We start from the raw sequence: 24,455 nt of genomic DNA, 5'->3' as shown, positions 1-24,455 counted from the left end.
GACTATAACTCAAATGATCTTACTGAACTTCGACACAGATTAGTATTAATACAGTTGCATACTTGAAAATGTTGCAACATGACCATGTCATAATTATATTTTGTGTTGGTGAACCTAATGTTTTAATTTGATCATATTAAAATAATGTATATGTTTATATTGCAGTAGTCAAACGTAACTACAGTAAGCTCATTTACTGAAGTACTACACTTAATGTTTGTAGTATTTGTACATTACTGGAGTAATTCTATTTTATGCAACTTTATACTTCTACACCACTGCATTTCCTCGTTACACATTGTACTGCACTGCATTTATATTACAGCAAGAGTTACTTTGTCGATTAAGATTTTTTTTTCTAACCTCTCCACACAGCATGAGCACATTAACACCTGCATCATTAAAATGCTGCTCACATGTTAATGCATCAGTTGTAATGGTCCAACAATATTCAGCATATAATCTTCAAATGGGACCATTTAACATAAAGTCTACTGTTATTTTATTATTTACTTGGAATAAAAATGTAAAGTACCAGACTTTACCTTCTAACAGAGTATTTTTATACTCCTACTTATGTAAAGGATCTGAATACTTCTCCAACCACTATTGTACTATGATAGTGAGTCAAAAAGGAGACAACTGAGACAACGGGTCCAGTTTACCACAGGGGACGATGCATGTATGTTGCATGCATGATCTACCTGGCCTGCATGTCTCGATACCGGACAAAGCAACATTTTAAACATTAGTATGGACAATGTAAGAGAACCACCGCAGCAAAAGAGACAGGACGTAGCACTGACTTGTGTAATGGTAATGTAGCTAACATTTAATGCTAGCATTTTAAAGGAGTAATATGTGTAATATGTGACCAGAATAAATGAACCTGAATTAATATCAAGTGTGAAGAAACAGTGTTGATGTTATGTCAGAGACGTCTGCTGTATGTATTGTGTTGTAGAGATGGCTACTGAAGTTAGAGTTGTCTACCAGCCAGCCCCGGCCCGTCCAGTCTCGTGATACCACTTTGTACCAGCGAGAGACGATAGTCTGATAGTCCCGTAGTTTCAGCTGGGAGATACGTCAGCTGTAATCGTAATAAATGAGCAAAATAAACTCACAAAATGTCAAGAAATTATATTTTCTTACTTCTATGTTTTGTACTAAACAGAAAAATACAACCGCACACCTGAATTCAATTTCTCTCTTTTATCGAACTAGACGAGCGTTATCACACAGTTCACACCCAGGCTGCCAAATCCAGTTGAGCAGGGCCCCCATCACCCGTGGTGACTCCCCCTGTGGTCCAAGGTTCCGGTCTGCACAACCTACACACCTGTGGCTCCAGGGCTAACTGAGCCATGAGCTAGTTCGCTAAAGGTAGCTAGCTACAGACAAGGAACACTAGCAAAGAGCAGCAGTTGTCGGTTACTCTGGTGATATGCTGCCCCTTATGGTTACGAAGCTGCCCTTGAATTCTGCCCATATTCTACAAATTATACCTTAATTACAACTTTTTCATATCATATGATGTTTTTGATGAGATGAGAGTCTGCAATAATCAACATAACTAAATGACTAGTTTTATTTTGTCCTGATCTGATGAAACACAGAGCAAAATGTGTTTGAATGATCAAAATGGACTTTTAATTTCTCTTTAAAGCACTTTGGTCAACATTTATTATTGTTTCAGTGTTCCCTATCAATAAATCAACTGTCATCATATCATGATAGTAAAAGAGGAAATGAAGGTTCAGTCAGTGGTGAGAGGGAAAGACTTCAGTCTCGGGGAACACTGAAGTAAAAGTAGCTTTTCTATACTTGTAGGCACAGATGGCTTGAAAAAATTAGAAGTAAAAGGCCTAAAACACTGATTTAACAACCTGGGAGAAGGGACACTAAGGAAACGTTTACTAGTCCTGTCTGTATACTGTAAGCCAGCTGTCCTGCAAGAGTCTGGAGGAGGACTAAAGAAAAAGTAGGTTGCCTAAGTAGGCACAGATGGCCTGAGGAAACAAGAAAGAGTTTCCAAACACTGACTTTATAACCTGTGAGCAGGCAGAGACAGTAAGAAGTTATAAGACACAGTACAGTATTCTGTCTGTATCATTGTTGGCCAGTGATTTGCCTAATAATACCTCATGCCCCTCTGACTCAGCCCATACATTCACTCATTGTTACTGTGGCAGGCCTGTGTGCATATTTTGGTACCCTATAGTGCTTCAGCATCCAGCATCTTAATGAGACCAACCAATCAACTAAATGACATGCATACATTTGTGGCACAGACATGTACACACTCACATACACACACACACAACATCACAGCCCACCAGACAGCCATTCCACACCTCCTATTGTCCCAAAGTCAGACAGCAGGCTGGGGCTGCAGAAGTGGCCACAGCAGGCCGACTTCTCCCCCGAGGGCCTGCCTGAGTCAGATCTGCAGCAGCTCCCCCCTCTCTCTTTCTCCAAGAGTCCTTAGGGAGAAGGATCTCCAAGCTGCTGTGGGCTGGAGATGAGGCAGATGCCGGCCACTCGAACTAATGGGAGGTCCGGGGGGATGACATGACTCTTCTTTGGTTCCCATGCCCCGTGGCACGCTCATGTCACACTCCTGCAAGTAATACACATGATAAGAGCAGAGAGGGTGCACTGTCCATCTGCTCTCCTGACACAAAGACACACATCCTCCTCCACACAGAGCTGCAGCAGGTACTGTAGATGGACACACACATTTAGAATGAGCATTTATGTCTCTCCTTAAGAAACAGAAGATGATGTATGAGGCCATGTGTGTGACAATAGGGTTGGAGGATGTAAGAGATATGATGTATAGGAACAAGTGCTACACACACACACACACACACACACACACACACACACACACACAGAACGATTGATACAAGTGTCAAAAATGTAATTATGAATTTTGAAACAGGTGTTGAGCCGGGCACTGTATGAAAATGATTCTGGGTGGGGGTTGTGTATTTTTGTCTTTTTGCTGAAGTGACTGTAATCAGTTCTTTTCAGGAGAACAGGAGAGGAGCTTTTATCTTTGCACATCCCAGATTTATGCTTTGCTGCTCTTTATTCAGATTATTTGTCTGATTTATTGTTTGATTTATTTTTCATGTGTTTTCCATAAATATATTATCTTAAAGGGGCACTATGTAGTTTTGAAGAAGAAAATCAAACTCATAATTTTTAGTATTTACAATATTAATGAGGTAATAATACAAACTCAGAAATATTTATTATTTACATAACTGAATAAACAAGCTGTTCTCAGAGGAAAATAAGGTCCCCAGAACACTGTTTGAAGCTAGAAAGGTGGCAGGGTCTGCCACATATAAACAAAGTAAAACGGTATGAAACTGTGTTGTCCTTTAAGGTAAATTTGTTTATTCAGTTCATTCAGTCATGCAGACAAGTTACAAACTGATGATTTAAATGGAAACATATATCTTCACAAACCCACAGTAGATGGATCAAGGATGTATTATATAATATATTGTATTACATATGATACACCGAGCTAGAGAAGAATAGATTTATAAATGAAAGGTTCACTGAGAAACCTGGATAGTTTTCCTGTACTATGTAAAGAGCTTAACAGTTGCTCCAGAAGATGGAGATACCTAAAGTCAAAGAATGCTGGGTAAAATGTTATCACACAGACACACACACACACACACACACACACACACACACACACACACACAGTTTTTCTTCTCGTATACATACACATTTTTGGTGTTTGTTTGTGGGTTGGTTTGTCAGCAAGATTACACAAGAACTACTGACGGATTTACATGAATCCTGGATTGAGGGTGGGTCTCAGCTCAGAATAGACCACATTACGTTTTGGTGTGGCTCAAGGAGTTTTTTTTCTTCACTTTTGTTAACATTATGAGATAGGGTGTTGTTCAACATTTCCGTTAATTTCTCATGGAACAATGCATGGATCTTGATGTAACAATGCAGGTGTATTTAGGTGGTTGGTATCTATGAGTGAGTACAATTTGATGCAGATCCAAATACAAATCTGATTCAGCAAATATAAATATGTTTTATTCGACATCGGATTAGGCTTGTTTGAAATCAAGGGGACTGTTGGGCATTGTGTCATTCTAGTTTGTCCTGTATTCAGAATGTTCCCATTACTCACTTTGTATCCAATGAACTGTGCTTGCAAAACCTGATAAACACATATAAGAAAATAAAAGAGTTGAGTTTGAAAATACACTCAATACACTTCAAACAATGAAATGAGAGAGGCCACTGCCATTTTCACATTGACTGTGTTAAATGAGAATTGTAGTGAAATTGTGCAAATGTTGTCAGGGACCCCCTGTGGTTCAGAGCTCTTGGACCCTTTTTTAGAACCACAGGTCTGCACTCAAAGTTTGAAATAAAAACCACAAGACGAGTCCAGCCACTTAACGGAGCTTACTTTACATACAACTGTGTTGTCAGCTTCCTCCCACGTTTGTCCTCGTTGTGCTGCGGGGAAGCGTGCCAGGAGATACAGGGGGCCACTGCAGGCACGCGTCCTCTCTTCTCATTATAATATCAATCAGACCCCCATCACCATCCACCGACTGCCACACACAACACAACAACGCATGTGTGTATAGTGTGGGTGAACAATAACAAAACTGCTGACACTGAATTTAGTTACCATGTTGAAATCTTTGACTTTGTGTCACTTTGCTCTGATGTTTTTTTCCACTGGAGTTCTGATGACTAGATTCATCTCCATCCATACAGTCCGAATCAAACTCGCTTTTTACATCTATTAGTGATTATTGACGTGTTGATGGTCAGCGATCATCAGTGTTGGGATACAAAAGTGTTCAACTCCAGGCGACGGTCCCCTTAAAGAAAATAACCAAACACAACTCAATTCATTCACAAGTTCATTTATTTTTCAGGCTCTTAAACTCCATCATGGAACATTCATTTGGAAGCTGTGTTGTTGCTCTGTTAAAGTCGGTCATACAGATTTATATCAGTGTGGATGGCTGGATCAGATCCAGTGTGTAAAGAACAGTTTAGGTGTGTTTACCCTCCACCACATCCCTGCCAGCGACAGGTGCTGAGTCCTCCTCCCTAAATCAATAAGGGGGTAGCGGTGTGTGTGTGTGTGTGTGTGTGTGTGTGTGCGTGCGTGTGTGTGTGTGTGTGTGTGTGTGTAGGGTGGGCTGGTGGGGGACGCTATGGGGAGACAATAGCCGGGTTTGGAGCCCCACACGGTCGACCATGTGCCGTTGATTACCATACAGCTGTTCGCATGAGGTCCAGACAAAGGCAACATGATAGTCCAAACTCTGCAGGACTCCCCCCTCACACACACACACACACACACACACACACGCACGCACAAAGACACACGACCAACACTCCCCCCTTTTCTTTGCTCCCCCCGCGCCCTCCTCCAGGCTCAGGAGCGCAGCAGAAGAGGTCTGAATAGCTGCTAGACGCACAATGCGGTCTTATCCGGGGCCTGCCCACTCTTTGTCACCTCACACGCGTCAGGACAATTATAATGTTGGTTGTAAAGAAAGAAAGGGCTATGCGCTATTCTTCCCCGCTTCCTTCTGATCTTTGTTTAGTGTAGACAAGCTCCAAAAATAAAAAAAAAACCTTTCCAAACAATGATCTGTGAGCCCGAAACTGTTAAAGTGTTAAAGTTAATTGTTGAAGTGTGTGTTTGATGAAATGCGGGCAGTCATTAGAAAGTGTCCTGGCATGCTCAGAATCTGAACGCATAAATAACTGTATAAACTCTTGGATGACATGATTTTAATATCAAAGTCGCCAGTTTTGAAACCAGCATCACATTTCCCGTTATAAAAAATGTTTCTTCAATTTAGACTCACTGAAACTAACTTTCTTGTTAAAAGGTTTCAAATGATCCACATTCAGTTCCATCAGCCACTTTAGGTTTCACTTTTCTGGATGGTTAAGATTCATGCACATATACTAAACACATCGGCCTGACGCCAGCTTCTTATGCATATTCCTATTAAGGACTCTGTCCAGGTGTAGTGTGGGTTGTCTAAATCCCCAGGCAGGTCCCCCCGTGTCAGGCTGCTCCCCTGAGGTCTGCTCCGGCTCCACCTCCTTGCCTGTGACGCGCAGCATCTGAGGGTATAAAACCATTCAGCGTCTTTTACACACCAGAACCAAAACAAGAGGACCGCAGGAAGGAAGACCACCAGGAGAAGACTATCAGAAGGAGACTATCAGGAGAAGACACGGATTTAAGAGACACTAACAGGATCACAGAGTTTCTAAGTGATGAAACTTTTTTGAGTTTTTCCTCTACATCTTTTGGGAATATTTTTTGCGCACGACGAATGCGGACAGCCACGTTATAAGTGGGAAGCAAACTCTGAGAAGACATGGCACATCTACACCTGAGATACCTCTTGGCTTTGGCCTTGGTGCACGTAGTAAGTTGGCTTCTGTTTGTGCTCACAGTAACAATCCCAAAATGTCTTTACGCACAGCGCGTCTGATGTCTTTCTTTCTGTCTTTTGCAGGTTTTTTCCTCTGGTGTGTTTGAGCTGAAGATCCATTCCTTCCACACGGCGCAGCGCATCTGCAGAAGACACAGGGACTGTCATATATTCTTCAGGATTTGCCTGAAACATCCAGAGGATGTGATCTCCGCAGAGCCACCTTGCACCTTTGGCACCGGAAACACCAACGTCATCAGGGCCGATCACACCTCGATCTCCAGCAGCGCTCCCATCAGGGTGCCCTTCCACTTCAAGTGGCCGGTAAATGGAAAATCAGAGTCACACATACAAGATAATGTTGTTGAGGTCTTGGAAGGGATAGAATATGGTTTTATTTTAAAGTAAGGACTGCGTTAATCTTGTGTCTTCATAGTTTATCAAAGTCTTTAACTGCGTAAAACACCACATGAACTATATGCGTCACCTTTACTGCTCTTGCCAAACACTAAACGCGTTTTTTCTGTTCCAGGGAACATTTTCATTGATCATTGAAGCTTGGAACGCTGAATCTCCGACTGAATACACAGGTAGGTTCTTTCTTTCGTTCTTTCTTTCTTTCTTTCTTTCTTTCAAACCAAGATGAACCACATCCATGTGATACAAGCAGCATCCTTGCAAGATACTGTATTAAAAAGCTTCCCCTTCCTCTTCAGACAACCAAAACAACCTTGTGAGCCGTCTGGCGACCAGGAGGAGACTGGCCATCGGTGAGGACTGGTCCCAGGACGTGCACTTCGGCGAGCAGAGCGAGCTGCGCTACTCCTACCACGTCTTCTGCGATGAGTACTACTTTGGAGACGGCTGCGCTGAATACTGCAGGCCGAGAGACGACACGCTGGGCCACTACACCTGCGACGAGGAGGGCAACCGCATCTGCCTGGAGGGCTGGAAGGGAAACTACTGCTCTGAGCGTAAGTGAATGTTAATTGTTACCTGTGTGCCTTGGGTGCAGTTCAGTGTCTAACCTGTGGAGGGAGCAAGTGAAAAATCGTAATGTCCCAGAACTCAACAACACATATTCTAAATGGGTCTGAAGTACTAGTATCTATCTGTCATAGACTGCCATCTCGTATGGCATCATATAAATAAAAATGTATCTTATTTATTTAGTGAAGGCGTCAAAAGTCCAACAATAGCCTAATAAAATAAAGTTTATTTATATAGAGCTGTTAAATACCATAAAAACATTAGAAAATGAATGGTTTCCTTTTGGAAGCTGTTATTTTTAAAAAGGAGAATGGCTCATGTGAGGAGTTTCCCATCCTTCACTGTCTTCAACTGTAGAAAACGACGTAAAGAAATCTTTCATTAACATCCTGCATCATTCCCTGAGAAATTAACCAAAATGTTGAAAAACACCCTAACTCACAATGTTAAGGAAAGTGAGACAAAATGTCTTGATCCACCCCATTATCCAGATCTGACACCAAAAGTTAACAGGGTCTGTTCTGGGCCGAGAGCCATCCTCCACCCAACTTTAATGTAAAGTAATAATAATAATAATAATAATAATAATAATAATAACAATAACAGACAGGGTGAAAACAAAACTTCCTTGCTGAAGTAAAAAAAACAGTAACGTGAAAGGACTGAATCTTTCTCAAACCTTTTCTCCTCCTGTAAAATTGGAAGATTAGACTGAAGTTGTGTCATGGTGTGGATAAAAAGTGAGTCTGTCTTATTACTCAGCTTGTGGCTGATGTTTCATCTCTTTCACACTCAGTGAGCAGGAATCTTTTCAAGCACTGTAAAGTATTTCCTTTATCAGAGAGATGTCCCGTAGTGTTGTGTTTTATTCTTTTGCAAGGCGGTCTATAGTGATCCATCTGCCTTTTGTTCTCTGTTACAATGAGAGAAAGAGCCGTGGCCCCCATTACACACACACATTTTTCAAGGTGATGTGTGTGTGTGTGTTGGAGAGAGCGAGGGAGCGAGAGAGAAGATAAAAGAAAGCATTTTTCTCCGGCAGTGTGCCTGCCAGCTGCTTGGCTTAATACTTAACCAACAGTGAAGTCTGGAACAGGGCTGGGGTCAGACAGGGGGCCCTGTACGTGTGTGTGTGTGTGCGATGTTTGAGAAGGCGTGCCCATTGTAATCACACACCCTCCCTTTCCCCTCTCCTCTCCAGCCATCTGCTCGGCGGACTGCAGTGAGAAGCACGGCTACTGCGAGGCCCCAGGGGGCTGTACGTGTCGCATGGGCTGGCAGGGCCCCTCCTGTAATGAATGCGTCCGCTACCCAGGCTGCCTCCACGGGACGTGCAGCCAGCCGTGGCAGTGTAACTGTCAGGAGGGCTGGGGGGGCCTCTTCTGCGACCAGGACCTCAACTACTGCACCAACCACAAGCCCTGTGCCAACGGTGCCACCTGCACCAACACGGGCCAGGGCAGCTACACCTGCACCTGCCGGCCCGGCTTCGGAGGCACCAACTGTGAACTGGAGACCAACGAGTGTGACAGCAACCCCTGCAAGAACGGAGGCAGCTGCAATGTGAGTACATTTTACACTTACAGATATCCCCATTAAACTTCTTGCATTTAGACAATTATATTTTGTATTACAAGTTCTGTGATATGATCTGTTTAAATATGCAAATGAGACTGCCTAATTAAATATGCACCAATTTGCATAAATGCCCAGAACAGAAATCTCAAATAACATACACATTTCAATGTGTATTTTGGACATTTTCTTTTCTCAAGTCTTGTTATGAAAGCAAAATAACCCAAAATCTCAAATTTGACCATGATGATTCCACCTGTAGTGTTTCCCCTAAAAAGGTTGCAATAAAGAAACAAGGCTATCACAGATAATATCAGATAAACATTATTGATCCCTGCAGGGAAATTCAAGTGTCACAGCAGCAGATATACAACAAAAGTCACTTAAAAACAGTTGCAAATAGCTTTCAAAATCTTTTTTACTAACACCAAAATCCAACATACAGTTACACATCACACATAAAACAACTCTGTCTCTAGATATTTCCTCCCTAACGTGAAGGTTTTTCTTCCTCTGTCCACAGGACCTGGAGAACGACTACTCCTGCACCTGCCCACAGGGTTTTTACGGAAAGAACTGCGAGATCATTGCAATGACGTGTGCTGACGGTCCCTGCTTCAACGGCGGCACCTGCGTGGAGACAATGACTGGAGGCTACACCTGCCGCTGCCCTCCCAGCTACACCGGCTCCAACTGTGAGAAGAAGCTGGACCGATGCAGCAACAGGCCCTGTCTGAACGGTGAGTGGCCCTCCATCTGGCGACACCTTGTGGCTGAAGTTGTTCACTTTTCTGTGTGAATAAATATTACTGTCAGCACTCCTGCATCAATGCACTTGCAGCAATTTACAACAGAGAGTGTGAAATGTAATCCTATTAACACTCCTGCTGTAAAAGAGTGCTTGTCCCTGATCTCTTGGATGCTGAACTGAACATTTCTCCCTTCTGCAGGTGGTGAGTGTCTGGACCTCGGCCAAAGTGTGCTGTGCCGCTGTCAGGCAGGCTTCACTGGTGCCAACTGCCAGGTCAACATTGACGACTGCGCCTCAGTCCCCTGCCAGAATGCTGGAACCTGCCAGGACGGTGTGAATGACTACACCTGCTCTTGCACCCTGGGGTACACCGGCAAGAACTGCAGCGTGCGCTCAGACGCCTGTGGTGAACGTCCATGTCAGAACGGTGGCACTTGCTTCACCCACTTCACCGGGCCAGTGTGCCAGTGTCCAAAGGGCTTTATGGGTCCCAGCTGTGAGTTCACGCTTCAGCCCAGTTTCAAGCCAGCCTTGCGGCAGACGTCCCAACCCTCCTCTGCCACCCTCACCATCTCCTGCATTCTGGCCGTCCTGGTGCTGGTTCTGGTGGCGGGTATCATCTTCTTGAGGAGGAGGAGGAGACTTCAGGGAAGGAAGCAGCTTAGTGACATCGCAGTCTACAATGACCTGGACACGGTCAACAACCTGGGAGGAAGCGAAAGAGAATCCTTCCTCGGTCCTAACGGCCTGTTCAAGATCAGCAACAGCACGGCCCGCCTCAGCCTCTCCCTCTGCCCCGATGGCAGATCTGGGTACAGGCACAGTCCCGTGGAGAGCAGCCTGGCCAGGGGCGAGCGTCAGGACTTCATGTGGAGGGACGAGGCCGGCCTGGGCTCTGGAGCAGGGCTCAGATGAGACAGAGGGACAACACTGACGTTCACACAGGCGCAGAAGAATATTAGCACTTGTTGCTCTCCTCTCTTCATGCACAGTGAGGAGAGGAGCAGATCCATGAGCTGAAGAGTGCTCTGCTCATGATGAAGATAATGTACCATTAAAAATGTAAGCAAAAGTAACTCAATATTGATGAATGAACTATTGTGATGAAGATGATTTACAAAGATTATTGACAAAGTATATAGGGCAAAGCTCTTCCATGTTTAAGACCCAAAGAAACTAATAATACGAACCACTTTTCATGGACCTACAACACGAACCAAATACAGGAAGTCACAAAACTCTGGCCACCTCTGGAAAACCTGCCCAAAAATATGTTTCATTGGGTTTTTGATTTGAATATGTTCACTTTGTTTAATTGTTTCCCATTTTTTAAACACAGAATTTTTGATTTGCTTTTCAATCTTCCTTTGGCCATTATTTCCTTATTGTGCGCACCATCATTTTTTATTCTTTATATTATTTATTTATTTGAAAACTTATGTTTATGGCTTCACTTTGATTGTCACAGATGTAGATATATATTTATATGATGCTGAATGAAGACCGACACTTGATGTTGTACCTGGATGTTTTATGGGCTGTGAAGGCTGTGTGAAATATCCCAAAGATGTTCAATGCAGGGATATAAAGAAAGTGTGTTTGACCACACAAAGTCAGCCATTACTGTAATTTATATATATAGTTTATATACAACTGATCACATTGTTCCTTCATGTGCCATTTTGTGTTCATGCCAAAGTTTGTGTTATGTCCCGTTTTCATCCATATTATTTAAGTTCATCATGTTGTGGTTGTGATGTGGAATAAAATATTGCTTTGATGCAATTCTGGATGTGAAGTCTCTGTTCCTCTGAATCCTGCACCTGTATTCATAGACAGAATGCTGTATTAGTGGAAATTAAGATTTCATCAGAAAATTGTGGACTTTTACAATCTTATAGACCAGGCGTCCAGGATCCAAAGCTCCCTTACTTGACTGATTTCCTGCACAAAGTGTCACTCTGGCTGCCATTTCAGATTATGATAATTAATAATTAGAGATCCTACATATTAAAAGAGCATTTTTACCTAAAGAAAAATAAAACAGCAATATTTAGGCTAACTTTGTCCCACAGGCCCTACTTTGGGCGGCCCTGGTTAAGCCATATATTACACGATCTGAAGCCTAGGTGCTTTTTATTTATTTGCTCAGTCAAATAGTATGTTAAAAAAAGATTTTTTTTAAAAAGAAAATAGTAAAATTGTATTCAATGTCCAACCATTTTCTGTGTAACAGAAATGAAACAGAACAAAACAGCAAACCCTCCCATTTGAGAAGCTGGAACCAAATAATATTTTGAATTTCTTTGCTTTCAAAATGACTTAATCAATCATTATAGCTCTATTTAAAGCAACATTATGCAGAAATTGGCATTTTGTGTGATTTGGCGCCCCCCCCCCCCCAGTTTCTGAGTGCAACACCACTGTTGTAAATACAAACCCCAGGTCTGTAACAATGTGTCAGATGTAATGTACTCTAGGTGCTAACTACAAATAAAACGAATTACGCCGTAACAATGTAATGTCTTGAAAACTTGAATGTTGAAGTAAAAATGTATGTAACACTGTGATCCTACCCTCTCACTGAAGTTATATAGTGCAGAAACAAGTGATGGGGGCGGAGTGGCTGAGACAGAGACACCATTCACCCTGTTACAAGACACTGTACCATCAACATGATTTAGAGGATGTTATTTTAAGGTTGCTGATTACAGAGGCACAGCTTATTCCTGAGTCTGTGAAGAGGACTGAGAAGTGCTGGATGAACATTTGCAGTTTCTCCATTGCATACACACAAAAACTGTAACGTTCCACACAACTCTAAAATCTTGGTAAGTCCAAACTGCCAAATAAGTGCAAGTCCATTGTTTTCACTCAAATGGACATTCGGAGTCACATTTTTGCAAAACTCTAAATACAAATCATATCATTTAGCAGCACTTTGTTCCCCTGGAAAACACTGGCATTCAAAATGCCACACCCTAATTACCGATTCCTCTCGCTTACTTCTGAATTTTTAAACTCAATTCGCACTTCAACCGCCTGTCAGAGTGTAACAGAGGCCTCGGTGACCTCGACTGTGTTGTGAAAAAATGGCGCAGCATGGAGAAAAGAGAGTTAGAGCAAGAAGAGGAGGAAGGGGAGGAGGAGGAAGGTGAGCCAACATTTCTAATGAAAACCTCCCATATTCGGTTGAACTCCACTTTAAGTTTACAGTGTGACTGTTGGGAGTCAAGTGAGTTTAGAACAATTTGAGCTCAGTGGATAAAAAGATGTGCCCTGTATCTATTCTGATATGACTGTGTCAGTGTAATATTTATATGATATATTCACAGTACTCACAATACAGCCACAGTGTTTATACTGTATGTGCTAGAATATTTCAACCTATTTGGGCACAAACTCTAAATGGTAAAAAAAAAAAGAAAATTAAACAATAAGACAATTTTATATATATGAATAATTAACATGGCCTCATGGAGCCTTAAGAATTTTGATGTGTTTAAAACGTATCACACCAGTGTTTGAATTCATGTTCTGTAAGTTCACATGATAGCTGTGTGAATAGTTGTGGTGGGAAGAATCAGTTTTGACATGAGAGAGGAGAGGTTTTGAGTGCAGTGTTTTTATTTCTGCAAGAGATTTATGTTGTTTTGACAGAGGGGTTGACTGTAGTTAGTTTTTAGAAATTGAGCTGTAGTTTCAAGAAACATCTAGAAAAGTGTATAGGGACAAACTGTAATATCGTCTGTGAAATCAAACATGATGAACATGATACTGTCACAATGATAAGACACTTATCTATGGACAATAAACAAGAGCACATAGATAACTGATTAAAGTAAATAATTGGTCATCCTTTGTCACAGCAGACATAAAGTCTCAGTGAACAGTGGCTAAACCACTGAAGTGGAGTTGTTCACAGTTTTTCTTTTTCTTTTTTTACTTTAATTGAAATTAGAACAGTTTACAAAGAATTCAGGTAAACCGAACAGTAGCACATACAAAACATATAAAATAAGGCTACATAAGGACATCAAACAAGGAGAATACAAACACATAAACATGTATGTACAAAAAATAACATAAGATGAAAATTAAATAGAGAAAAATGAAGTAAGGAGACAGACAGATGGGTACATACAGTGTGTAGATCAATATATTACAGTATCATCTGCATTATCACAGTAACATTTGCATTATCACAGTAACATCTGCATTATTACAGTAAAATCTGCATTATCACAGTAACATCTGCATTATCACAGTAACATCTGCAGTATTACAGTAACATCAGCAGTATTACAGTATCATCTGCATTATTACAGTAACATCAGCAGTATTACAGTATCATATGCATTATCACAGTAACATCTGCATTATTACAATAACATCTGCATTATCACAGAAACATCCGCATTATCACAGTAACATATGCAGTATTACAGTAACATCTGCATTATCACAGTAACATTTGCATTATCACAGTAACATCTGCATTATTACAGTAACATCTGCATTATCACAGTAACATCTGCAGTAGTACAGTAACATCTGCATTATCACAGTAACATCTGCATTATTACAGTAAAATCTGCATTATCACAGTAACATCTGCATTATCACAGTAACATCTGCATTATTACAGTAACATCAGCAGTATTACAGTATCATCTGCATTATCACAGTAACATCTGCATTATCACAGTAACATCTGCAGTATTACAGTAACATCAGCAGTATTACAGTATCATCTGCATTATTACAGTAACATCAGCAGTATTACAGTATCATATGCATTATCACAGTAACATCTGCATTATCACAGTAACATCTGCATTATTACAGTATCATCTGCATTATTACAGTAACATCAGCAGTATTACAGTATCATATGCATTATCACAGTAACATCTGCATTATCACAGTAACATCTGCATTATTACAATAACATCTGCATTATCACAGAAACATCCGCATTATCACAGTAACATATGCAGTATTACAGTAACATCTGCATTATCACAGTAACATTTGCATTATCACAGTAACATCTGCATTATCACAGTAACATCTGCATTATTACAGTAACATCTGCATTATCACAGTAACATCTGCAGTAGTACAGTAACATCTGCATTATCACAGTAAAATCTGCAGTATTACAGTAAAATCTGCATTATCACAGTAACATTTGCATTATCACAGTATCATCTGCATTATCACAGTAACATCTGCAGTATTACAGTAACATTTGCAGTATTACAGTATCATCTGCATTATCACAGTAACGTCTGCAGTATTACAGTATCATCTGCAGTATTACAGTAACATCTGCAGTATTACAGTATCATCTGCATTATCACAGTAACGTCTGCAGTATTACAGTATCATCTGCAGTATTACAGTAACATCTGCAGTATCACAGTAACATCTGCAGTATTACAGTAACAAACAACAACTTTAAGGTTAAGAGAGTAGACACTATTATAGGCTGTAAAAAGAGATTGTTTGCAACACATATCAACATCTGTAAACTCAGCAACAACACAGCTAACAGGGTATATTTTATGTAAAACTTTGAAAAGTACTTCCTTACCCTTGTTTGAAATACAGTATCTGTGAGGTAAAACCGGAGCTCTTCTCCAGTTCGTGTTCGTGGTGTATGCTGTATATGCATGCGCATGAATATGTAACAAATTTGGTTAAATGTGTCGCATTATTTTTGGGGATCAAAAAACATCCCTCAGTATTTATGAGTAGTGTGTGTGACTTCAGCTTCTCACTTGCAAACACTTTGGGTCTATGACATCATCAGCCTAATTGATGCACGTGCACACTCAGGTGTGTCACCTGTTTAATTAACGGCTGTTTCCTGTCCGGACCTCTGCAGACCACGAGATATTCATTTCTTCTAGTAACTTCTAGCCTGTAAGTTTATGTGTAATGATATTTCTGCTGCATATGTATGTATTTGTTTACTTATTTACAGTTTTGGTGACCGCTGCTGTTCATGTAGGCACAAATAAGACATTTAAAGCTTGTGGACCGAACCGGACCGTCCTCTGTTGTTGAGCCCAGATGAAGTTTGTGCCTCGTCTTTAAAGAGATCATGATTTAAGACATGGAAAAAAGCTCCGCAGTGTTTGAACAGATAGTTCACCCTGTATACTTGAGCCCTGCTGTCTGTCAGTGTGTGTGTGTGTGTGTGTGTGTGTGTGTGTGTGCGTCGTCGCCTCCCACCCTCGCTCTCTCCTCCTGTTCTTGAAAAAGGCGAGAAACCAGTCAGACCAGTCCAGACCAGAAATGGCAGCCGACCGGACCGGGACGAGTCTTGACGTTCATTCATCAGATTTGGAGTCGTCTCCGGATCACGGCAGTAATGTCCCGAAGAGACACGCCCGTGTCACCGTGAAGTACAACAGGAAGGAGCTGCAGAAGCGGCTGGACGTGGAGAAGTGGATCGACGAGAGCCTGGACCGGCTGTACTCGGGTCAGGTGGGTCAGTGTGTCCCAGAGGAGGCAGCCCGGAGATAAACTGCTTAGACTGGTCTGCTTCTACATACTGTATACAGTGTTGTATCATAAGATAATGTTCTATCAAAAGACTTTTCAGAGTATTTAACTTTTTATTTAACACCTGTCTGTCTTCACTAAAACATGAAGAATAAAGCAGAATAATAAATACAAATGAAAGTTATTGTATCCCAACAGGACTGTGATGAGAGGAGAGTTGAGGTGGGGCAGCTGTTCTCCTTACAAGGCCAAGCATCCTGTAATTATTGGGTCCACTGCTGTCCCCCTCTTACAGATCTGTATCTGTCAAGGGCCTTTCTGCCTTAAATGGGCAGTGTAGGACTGAGGGACGGATGAATGATGAGAAGGAGGAAAAGGGGAAGGTTACAGGGGAGGGAAAGTGCTGTTGTAGGTCCCTGGAGGAGATAAACACAGTGCATCTGGCTGCTGAGGCAGCTGACAGGAGGTTAGGGTCTGTGGGGTGACGAGTGCAGGACAGTGTTGTGAAAGCCAAGTACAGTATGTTGACTGTCAGAACACAGAATTGAGATTATCACACTGATAAGGCAGCTTTGTTAAACAAGAGGAACACAGGTCTTTGTCCCAGGCCAGTGGCATATTCACATGAGCCTTGTATATGAAACATGAATTTTCTGTGATATTAATGGAGCGAATTGTCATCTTGGAATTTCTGAATATGATTTTAATGGTCTAAATTGGTTTTGTTGTTGTAGTATGGCCCATGATGATGACATAGCTTCTCAGGCAAGTGTTGTTTAGTTAAATCAAGTCACGCCGCACACAAAAACAGACAAACCCTGATTATTTTGTGACTTTTTTCCGGTGAGAAGTGTGTACTAGGGCTGTCAGAAGTAGCGATACTTCAATATTTGTTAAATACTTGTTCCATACCGCATGTTAAAAATGATAATAATTATATTATTATTATTATTTCCATGTTGATCTATGAAGAAAAAAATTGACAGTCAGATTTTCAACCTAAGGCTGCACAGATATTATGGTTTTGAAAGAGGTATCAAGTATCACTTTTTTTTATATACAAGTACTGTATCAAAGTTTAAAATTCCGGTATCATGACTACCTTGGTGTGTACAGAAGGAGCTGGTAGGCTCATGAGTTGGACTCCTGTATGTGTCAAGGGCCTAATTATACAGGCAGTGCAGTGCAGTGCAGTGGTGTGGATGGGCGGGTGGGACTGTCCCTTCACTCAGCCGGTACAATGGCTGTTTGTTCACACAGAACAAACCACTGTTACAGTGTTACGTGAGCATTGTGAATATTCAGCCCCCAGAGCCCAAATATACAAATGATGGACATGCAGTGTGTGCGGGCTCAATCCAGAGGCTTCTGTTGCTCCTAAAAAAAGGAAATTATTATTTAGTGGATATACTGGGCAACAGTGTGAGCACTGGAAGTGCTTCATCTCTTCTAACCTTGTTACAATGGCTAGTCATTAAGATGCATGTCACACATGGGTCACACATGCAGTTTATGTCCTTGCGCTACATAAAGGAAGGGTTTTTTCATCCCCACAAATTCCCCAAGTTCCCTGGAATGAACCGTATGTGAAAATGATTGAGCTCAGTCAGCCCACCGCTTTGATCCAGACTGACTCAGATGGACTGCCATTAGGGCTGAATGGAAAATTCGAAAAAAAAACAAAAAACAAATTTTAAAATGAGAATGCTATTTTCTGCATTCCATTTTCACTGGAAGAAATACGAAAATGCTGGTGATGTGATTTTTGCTGAGGTCTGTACCAAAACAGGATGCTCCCTCGCGTCCCTTGGGGCATCTCTGTAGCACAACAGTGCTTCATTTATAACAGTATGTTGTGACACATTTTACCTTTATCAACTGTCCTGCCCTAATTGCCGTTTGTGTTCATGATCCCCAGAGGATGAATCCTATGACCTTTCTCTTAGTGCCACCATTAGATTGACATTAGTGGTGCAGAGTGAAAAAAAGATTGATGGGCACACACTGTGGTATAGATATCCATGGAGCCCAGACAATGTATCCTGCTGGCTCTCGTGATCCCGAGATTTCCTCTACTGCCAACATGAGTTTGACTTTGTTGGTACACACATTCATGGTCCCAAGATAATTGAAATCAGATATGTGGGCTGAATTACAGGGCAACTTATTTTCCACACAAAGCTTTATGCACAGAATTTTCTATTGATGCAGCTATTAAATAACCTGCTGCAGAATATTCCACTGGCTATAAAAGTGATGTATGGTGTGCCCTAATAAAGCATTGGAGCATTGGATTCATGGGGGGATTTATAGGGAAGAGCAAAGTTGTGAACTATATGAGCGTTTAGAGTCTGTGTATGATGACTCTTTAAAATTGTTTGTGTTCATTGTGTGTGTCCATGCTTACTTCAGGAAGTTGATATGCCAGAGGAGGTAAACATTGATGACCTGATTGACCTGCCCACTGATGAGGAGCGAGTCAGAAAGTTACAGGTAACGTGAACTGTATGAACATTTACTGTAAAAGAGGCTGCAGATTATGAGATAGGAATACGTTCTTTTTTTTACAGGAACAGATTTTTAAGTGAAATAAGTTGATGGTATACTGGAAATTAATGATTATTGACTGGTTTGTTACAACATCACCCCCCTATTTTTTTGTTTTTTACAGAAGCTTCTTCAAAAGTGCAGAAACAAGACAGAGGTATGTTTTAACATGGAAATTACATTTCTAACCCAGGATTAGTCACGGTGATGCACACATTACATATGCAAATGTACAGTACACCTACCTGTGTGGATACACACACACACACACACACACACTCACGCCGGTCACATGCAGCTAAACTGAAGCTGCATCTTCTGACATCTTGTCCCATAGTCATTCCACATGCCCCAACAAAGGCTCTCTGTGTGCGTTCTCTTTCCTGTTCTTTCCTTTTTAAGCCTGAAACAAAGAGTCCTTCTGGACTCAAATGTTGTGGCCCGGTCAGAGATGCAAACACAGGCAAAAGAGCAGGGAGGGTCAATGTAGCTGCTGCTTTTCTTTCTTTCTGATGTGGAGTGTCGATAAGGATAAATTCACTTCTTTTTCCAAATATATCAGAAACCAGTACTTTCATGTCTATGTGTACATTGGTAGTAACACAGAAAGGATGTTTTGTATGAAGAAGACTATAACCTTGATAGTCACTTGATTTTTACATCACCCTGATTCTGGAAAAGTTGGGACGCTTTATAAAACATAAATAAAAACAGGATGCAGTCATTTGCAAAAAAAAGGTTACTGACAATGGTTTTAAAAAGTGTTCATGAGCATGTGTAGTAATATTCTTTATACCATCATGTGTTTGACAAAGTGGTGACTTCCCAGTCTTTTGTTGCTCCTGTCCCAGCTTGTTTCAAATGTGTAACTCACAATAAACATACATTTACAAAAAGTGATGAACTTGATGGGGTAAAATATTAAATATGTTGCCTTTGTGTTGTTTTCTATTGAGGTTATGTCAAAAAGGATTAGCAAATGATCATATTCTGTTTAATGTCATATACAGTGTCGGGGTTGTTTCTCAAGCTGTTGCAGCACTAGTCTAACAAAAACATTGCACTGTAGTTTTGCTTAATAGCCAGTATGGAGGAGTAATAATTACACCAAGCAAACCATTTCACAAACTGTACACATAAATATGTGAGTATTGACTTGAGACTTGAAAAAATGTGAACGTTTCCTTTAAGAGCTGCTTGCAACTGAACTGGTTTGGGAGGGACATACCACATCTTGTTTCCTGAGTTTATACCTAAAGATATAAACAGACTCAAACAAAACACAGGCCAGGGCGCTGGCTGACAGACATGCTCAGAGCTAGAGTGAGGTTCTAACACAGCCACAGCCAAGACTAGGTTTACCATTACTAATGCTGATTTGTGTCTACACAGAAAGAAAAGAAAACTGCATTAATCCAGAGTCAAAGAAATGCTTACAGTCAGCATCTGGTAACGAGTGGGGCTGGTTGTTTTGCCCACCTCTACTTGTACTGTTGTCATAACACAACATATCTCAGTACTGTGTTTCTCATCTACATCTATCTACAGTAGAAGCTCAGACACATTATTATACAAAGTAACCAGCAGAAGAGGAGAAATGGATGTCGTACTCAAAAATATGTTCTCGTCAGGCATATGCATCTGTATTCTGGTCTGGTAACTTATTTAGATTTTGGAGTCTTATTTGACCGTTTTCTGCAGTAACTCATGAGCAACACATTTACAGCACAACACTTAGACTTAGTGGAAACTCCCTCCTCAGTGACCTTTGGGTCATCGTCCTGGGATTTCACCAAGGCCTTTTTCCATCTATGGACATACAAATACTTAATAACAAGAGAGTGAATAATGACTAAACACTACATGTATTTGGCACCATCTCTGCTACTTCACTCATAATTACTATTTATTTAATGTTCTGATAAGGGCTGTAGGTTTATTGTTTTAGTAATTTGACCCTGGTCTTGGAACAAATGGCAGAATCCTTACTCAGCTGCAGAGTGCTAAGTTAAAGCAACATTATGTAACTTGTTTACCTTAAAATAACAGCTTCTAAATCATTTTGATGGTACAGTGTCTTGTAATAGGCTGAATGGTGTCCGTCTCAGCCACTCCACCCCCATCACTCGTTGTTGTATTTACAATAGTGGTGTAAACTGTGGGGTGCCAAATTGCACAAAACACCAATTTCTACATAATGTTACTTTAATGTAAACTGTCTCAGTTGAAATCAACAATGTATCAATTGAAGCTAATGCGGAAAAGTAATAATTTCAGATGTGTTTATCGTAGAGAAATGAGCACACAAAGAGAACCTCATTAGAAACCTAATTAAAAAACAAATTTTTAATGTCCTATTTTTTTTTTTCTGAATGTCAACAAATCCCATGAAAAGACTCAAAACCACAGCGTGTTAGAGCCAAGGCACACCAAACTGACATCAGAGAACTAGCAGTGACAAAGGCCAACTGTGTCGCCTCACATCGTCTGTGTCTGCCAAAGAGCCAGCTAGCTTCATGGTAATGATGGGACAGTGTGGCTCGTTGGTGTATTACTTTTTAGGCAACAATGGAGCTCTATAGCACAGAGGAATAGGATATATCAGGCTTTGCTACAGAAAATACTCACTCGTAGGATTCATTGTTTGTTTTTTGGAAACTACATGGTGACTGAAAAATACTTGTCAAATAACAGGTAGTAGTTGTACTGACAAAAAGTCATATTGGAAACACTTTTTGCTTCAAATTTTGCTCCTCCTCCTCAGACCTTCATCGGAGAGCTGGTGGAAAAGCTGGAGGGAGTTCACAAGCAGGAGGAGCTGCAGAGTGAAGGCATCGAGCATCCGGTCATCTGCCACAGCCACTACCGCCATGAGCCCTACCACTTTAACAACCCACACCAACAGCACAACGTGCACACCCGAGGCCAAAACCAGACCCTCTGACAACCAAGACACACTCACACACACACAGACACACTAATGACATAAACACAAAAATGTCAAGGAAGTAAAAATTTAAGCTGAAATTTGCCAGGTTTTTTTGGTTTTTTTGCTACTAAGAGGAGTAGATTGATACCACTGTTCTCCATCTGTATACTTAATATGAAGCTACAGCCAGGAGGCAATTTACCTAGCTTAGCATAGACTGGACAGGTTTGAAAACCGCTCCACCTACCAGCACCTTTAAAGCTCATTAATTAACACGTTTTATCTTGTGTAGCTGTGATGACAAGACTGCAGGATGTCACTGAGCCTGGCCAAGAAATAGTCTGCACATAACCTGCCATAAAACCACAACATGTCATTTTTACAATTTAGTTTTTGTAATGATGTTAACAAGACGGGTTAATGAGCTTTAGAGGTGCTGGCCAGCAGATTTTGTTACCATTGGACAGACTTGGGTGAGCCGTTTCCTCCTGCTCTCAGTCTTTATGTGGAGCTAAGCTAACAGCTATTGGCGGTAGTCTAATGCTGTGTTCAGACCAAAGCGAGGCAAATTTTTCGCAACTAAATTACAAAGTCAATGATTAATGGCCGTGAATGGCACGACGTGATTGGAGCGATGACTCAAAAAAATTGCGTCACCTTACTTGCGAGTAGACGCAACTAAAAAAAAAGTATAACCCTGTGATCAAACTAGCACGGCTATTCTCTTCACGTTTGGTCTGAACAGGGCATTATGTTAGACAGATGTCAGTGGTATCAGTCTTCTCTTTCCTCAAAACCTCACCTTAACCAAAAAAAAAAACAAAACATCTATTTGTGACAGCTCACATGGGTGGTGATTGGCAAAGACATGGCCAAAACATTTTCAAATTGAAAGTAGGCTCCCATTTGGCACAAAAACAGAAATACACATCATGTAAATATACATTTTTCCACTCAAAGAATCCCCAAAATGACTTTAATTTAGCATGAAAACATTAGCACTCCACTTTACTTGACTGGAAATATGAGTCATCACCTTGTGCTTACAATTACTTTTACTCTCCATGTACATATAGTTGGATGTAATAGTTTCTGGCACTAACGATAAAGTATCTGATAAAACTAGATGAAGGAAAGTAGCATCAACAAAAAATAGAATAGACAACTCTTGCGTTAAAAATAACATCCTGCTACGCATTCAACATCACAGTTAGATCGTCCACTGGTGGATTTCACACTAAAAACATCACTATCAACACCGAACTGTACTGTGACACAGTTACTAATTACAGTACGTTCCACCGTCCACTGAACACATTAGCATTTTAGCTTTACCACATTTTAGATAACACTGCTAGATTGGATGCACTTATTTAACATCTGTAAAAGTACGATGGTCATGAATGTGATTTATTGTCATGATTACACTGGAAATAATCCTGTGACTATCATTGCTTTTTAATATCTGTCATTCATCCCCTCTGTTTTAGACTTGTGTTTTTACTACATTTTTACTACATGTTGAGTGTCAGAGACAGCAGTCTTTTGCAGCAGTTGCTAATTAAACAATTTATTTCACTATGGATGCATCTTTTATGTTTCATGTAATGCTTCAGCATGTAATGTTTTTTCCAGGTCAGGATGAACTTACAATATGTTTATATAATTATGTTTATCTGAACAGTCTGAAAGAAACTCTGAAATACTAGTTTACTGACTGCTCCTTACTGTCCTCTTCTCTAACTAGCTGCCATTAGCAAGTTGCTCAGTTAGCCCTAGAGGTAAGTGGCCCTTTTAGCTGAAGGGAGTCTGCCTGCACCCCAACCTCAGATGGGAGGGGGGTCACCAGGCTCAACCAGGCTCAGCCACCTCCCAGTGAACATGGACTGAACACAGCTGCACACAGACGGATGCCAGTTTGAAGACGGGGGATACAGTATGGAGGTGATTTACAGCTGCTCTGGTCGTGACTACTGTACGAGTCTGGGGATCAGCAGAGGGCAAAAAATAGTGTAAACAGCTGGAATATTTTTATATCTTACTCTTTGAACTGAGGATTTACTTCAACCAAACCAGAGGTGATTGTGGAAAGACAAACACCGCTTTGGTGAGTTTTATTCAGTTTACGTACAGTTTGAATTAAGTGTATTTTTACAATGGGTTAACAAGACAATTGACCTCATCTTAGTTCAGTAAAAGAATATTTCCCTTCTTTACATTTTGTGAGTTTATTATGCCAACAGCTGGCATACTATGTATCTCCCAGCTGAAACTACGGGGGCTATCAGATTATCACTTCTTGCCAGTACAAAGTGGTATTAGGAGACAATATGGGCCAGGGCTAGCTGAATAGCTAGCTAGCAAGCATTGTTTTACAATGTGTGAACAACTCCAGTTGAACTCATCTTATTTTGGTAAAAGAGAGAAACTTGAGTTCAGATGGTGTACGGTTGTATTTTTCTGTTTAGTAAGTAAACATTGGTGTGAAGTATCTGCTTTCTTGACATTTTGTGAGTTCATTTTGTTTACTTTGTAAGTAGCGATCGCTGCTGGCATAAATCTCCCAGCTGAAACTACAGGGCCTGTCAGACTATCCCTGTTGAGGTACAAAGTGGTATTAGGACACAGGACGGGCCAGGGCTAGCTGGTTAGCATGCTAACTTCAGTAGACATCTCT

The 24,455-nt window shown here is 41.0% G+C and overlaps 2 protein-coding genes across 3 annotated transcripts; both read left to right on the top strand.

The window, feature by feature from the left end:
* The first annotated feature begins 6,223 nt into the window (after window positions 1-6,223).
* On the top strand, window positions 6,224-11,571 carry dlb (deltaB). The gene is made up of 7 exons (XM_084372791.1): window positions 6,224-6,464; window positions 6,555-6,794; window positions 7,003-7,060; window positions 7,187-7,444; window positions 8,662-9,023; window positions 9,559-9,775; window positions 9,986-11,571. Exons 1-7 carry the CDS (start codon window positions 6,414-6,416, stop codon window positions 10,699-10,701), a joined length of 1,902 nt encoding a protein of 633 aa, XP_084228917.1. The 5' UTR covers window positions 6,224-6,413; the 3' UTR covers window positions 10,702-11,571.
* A 4,129-nt stretch (window positions 11,572-15,700) lies between these two features.
* Window positions 15,701-23,356, top strand: ppp1r14aa (protein phosphatase 1, regulatory (inhibitor) subunit 14Aa). 2 transcript variants are annotated; one of them, XM_084374575.1, is made up of 5 exons: window positions 15,701-15,717; window positions 16,060-16,284; window positions 18,715-18,795; window positions 18,974-19,006; window positions 21,614-23,356. In XM_084374575.1, exons 2-5 carry the CDS (start codon window positions 16,093-16,095, stop codon window positions 21,791-21,793), a joined length of 486 nt encoding a protein of 161 aa, XP_084230701.1. In that variant the 5' UTR covers window positions 15,701-15,717; window positions 16,060-16,092; the 3' UTR covers window positions 21,794-23,356. The 2 variants fall into 2 exon arrangements, with proteins under 2 accessions (XP_084230701.1, XP_084230700.1); XM_084374574.1 differs by lacking the exon at window positions 15,701-15,717 and having other exon boundaries at window positions 15,933-16,284.
* The last annotated feature ends 1,099 nt before the right edge of the window (window positions 23,357-24,455 follow it).

The sequence above is a fragment of the Pagrus pagrus genome (assembly GCF_965226575.1).
Source record: "Pagrus pagrus genome assembly, chromosome: 14".
In the NCBI taxonomy this organism is placed as follows: domain Eukaryota; kingdom Metazoa; phylum Chordata; class Actinopteri; order Spariformes; family Sparidae; genus Pagrus; species Pagrus pagrus.
Note: the sequence above shows the minus strand (reverse complement) of the source record. Positions and strands in the feature narration are given on the sequence as shown.

Excerpts from the sequence above, each read along its gene's own strand:
- dlb (XM_084372791.1), top strand. The coding sequence starts at position 6,414 with ATGGCACATCTACACCTGAGATACCTCTTGGCTTTGGCCTTGGTGCAC. Across the intron at positions 6,465-6,554 it reads CTTTGGCCTTGGTGCACGTA|GTTTTTTCCTCTGGTGTGTT; the intron begins GTAAGTTGGCTT and ends TGTCTTTTGCAG. Across the intron at positions 6,795-7,002 it reads CCTTCCACTTCAAGTGGCCG|GGAACATTTTCATTGATCAT; the intron begins GTAAATGGAAAA and ends TTTCTGTTCCAG.
- ppp1r14aa (XM_084374575.1), top strand. The coding sequence starts at position 16,093 with ATGGCAGCCGACCGGACCGGGACGAGTCTTGACGTTCATTCATCAGAT. Across the intron at positions 18,796-18,973 it reads AGCGAGTCAGAAAGTTACAG|AAGCTTCTTCAAAAGTGCAG; the intron begins GTAACGTGAACT and ends TGTTTTTTACAG. Across the intron at positions 19,007-21,613 it reads AGTGCAGAAACAAGACAGAG|ACCTTCATCGGAGAGCTGGT; the intron begins GTATGTTTTAAC and ends CCTCCTCCTCAG.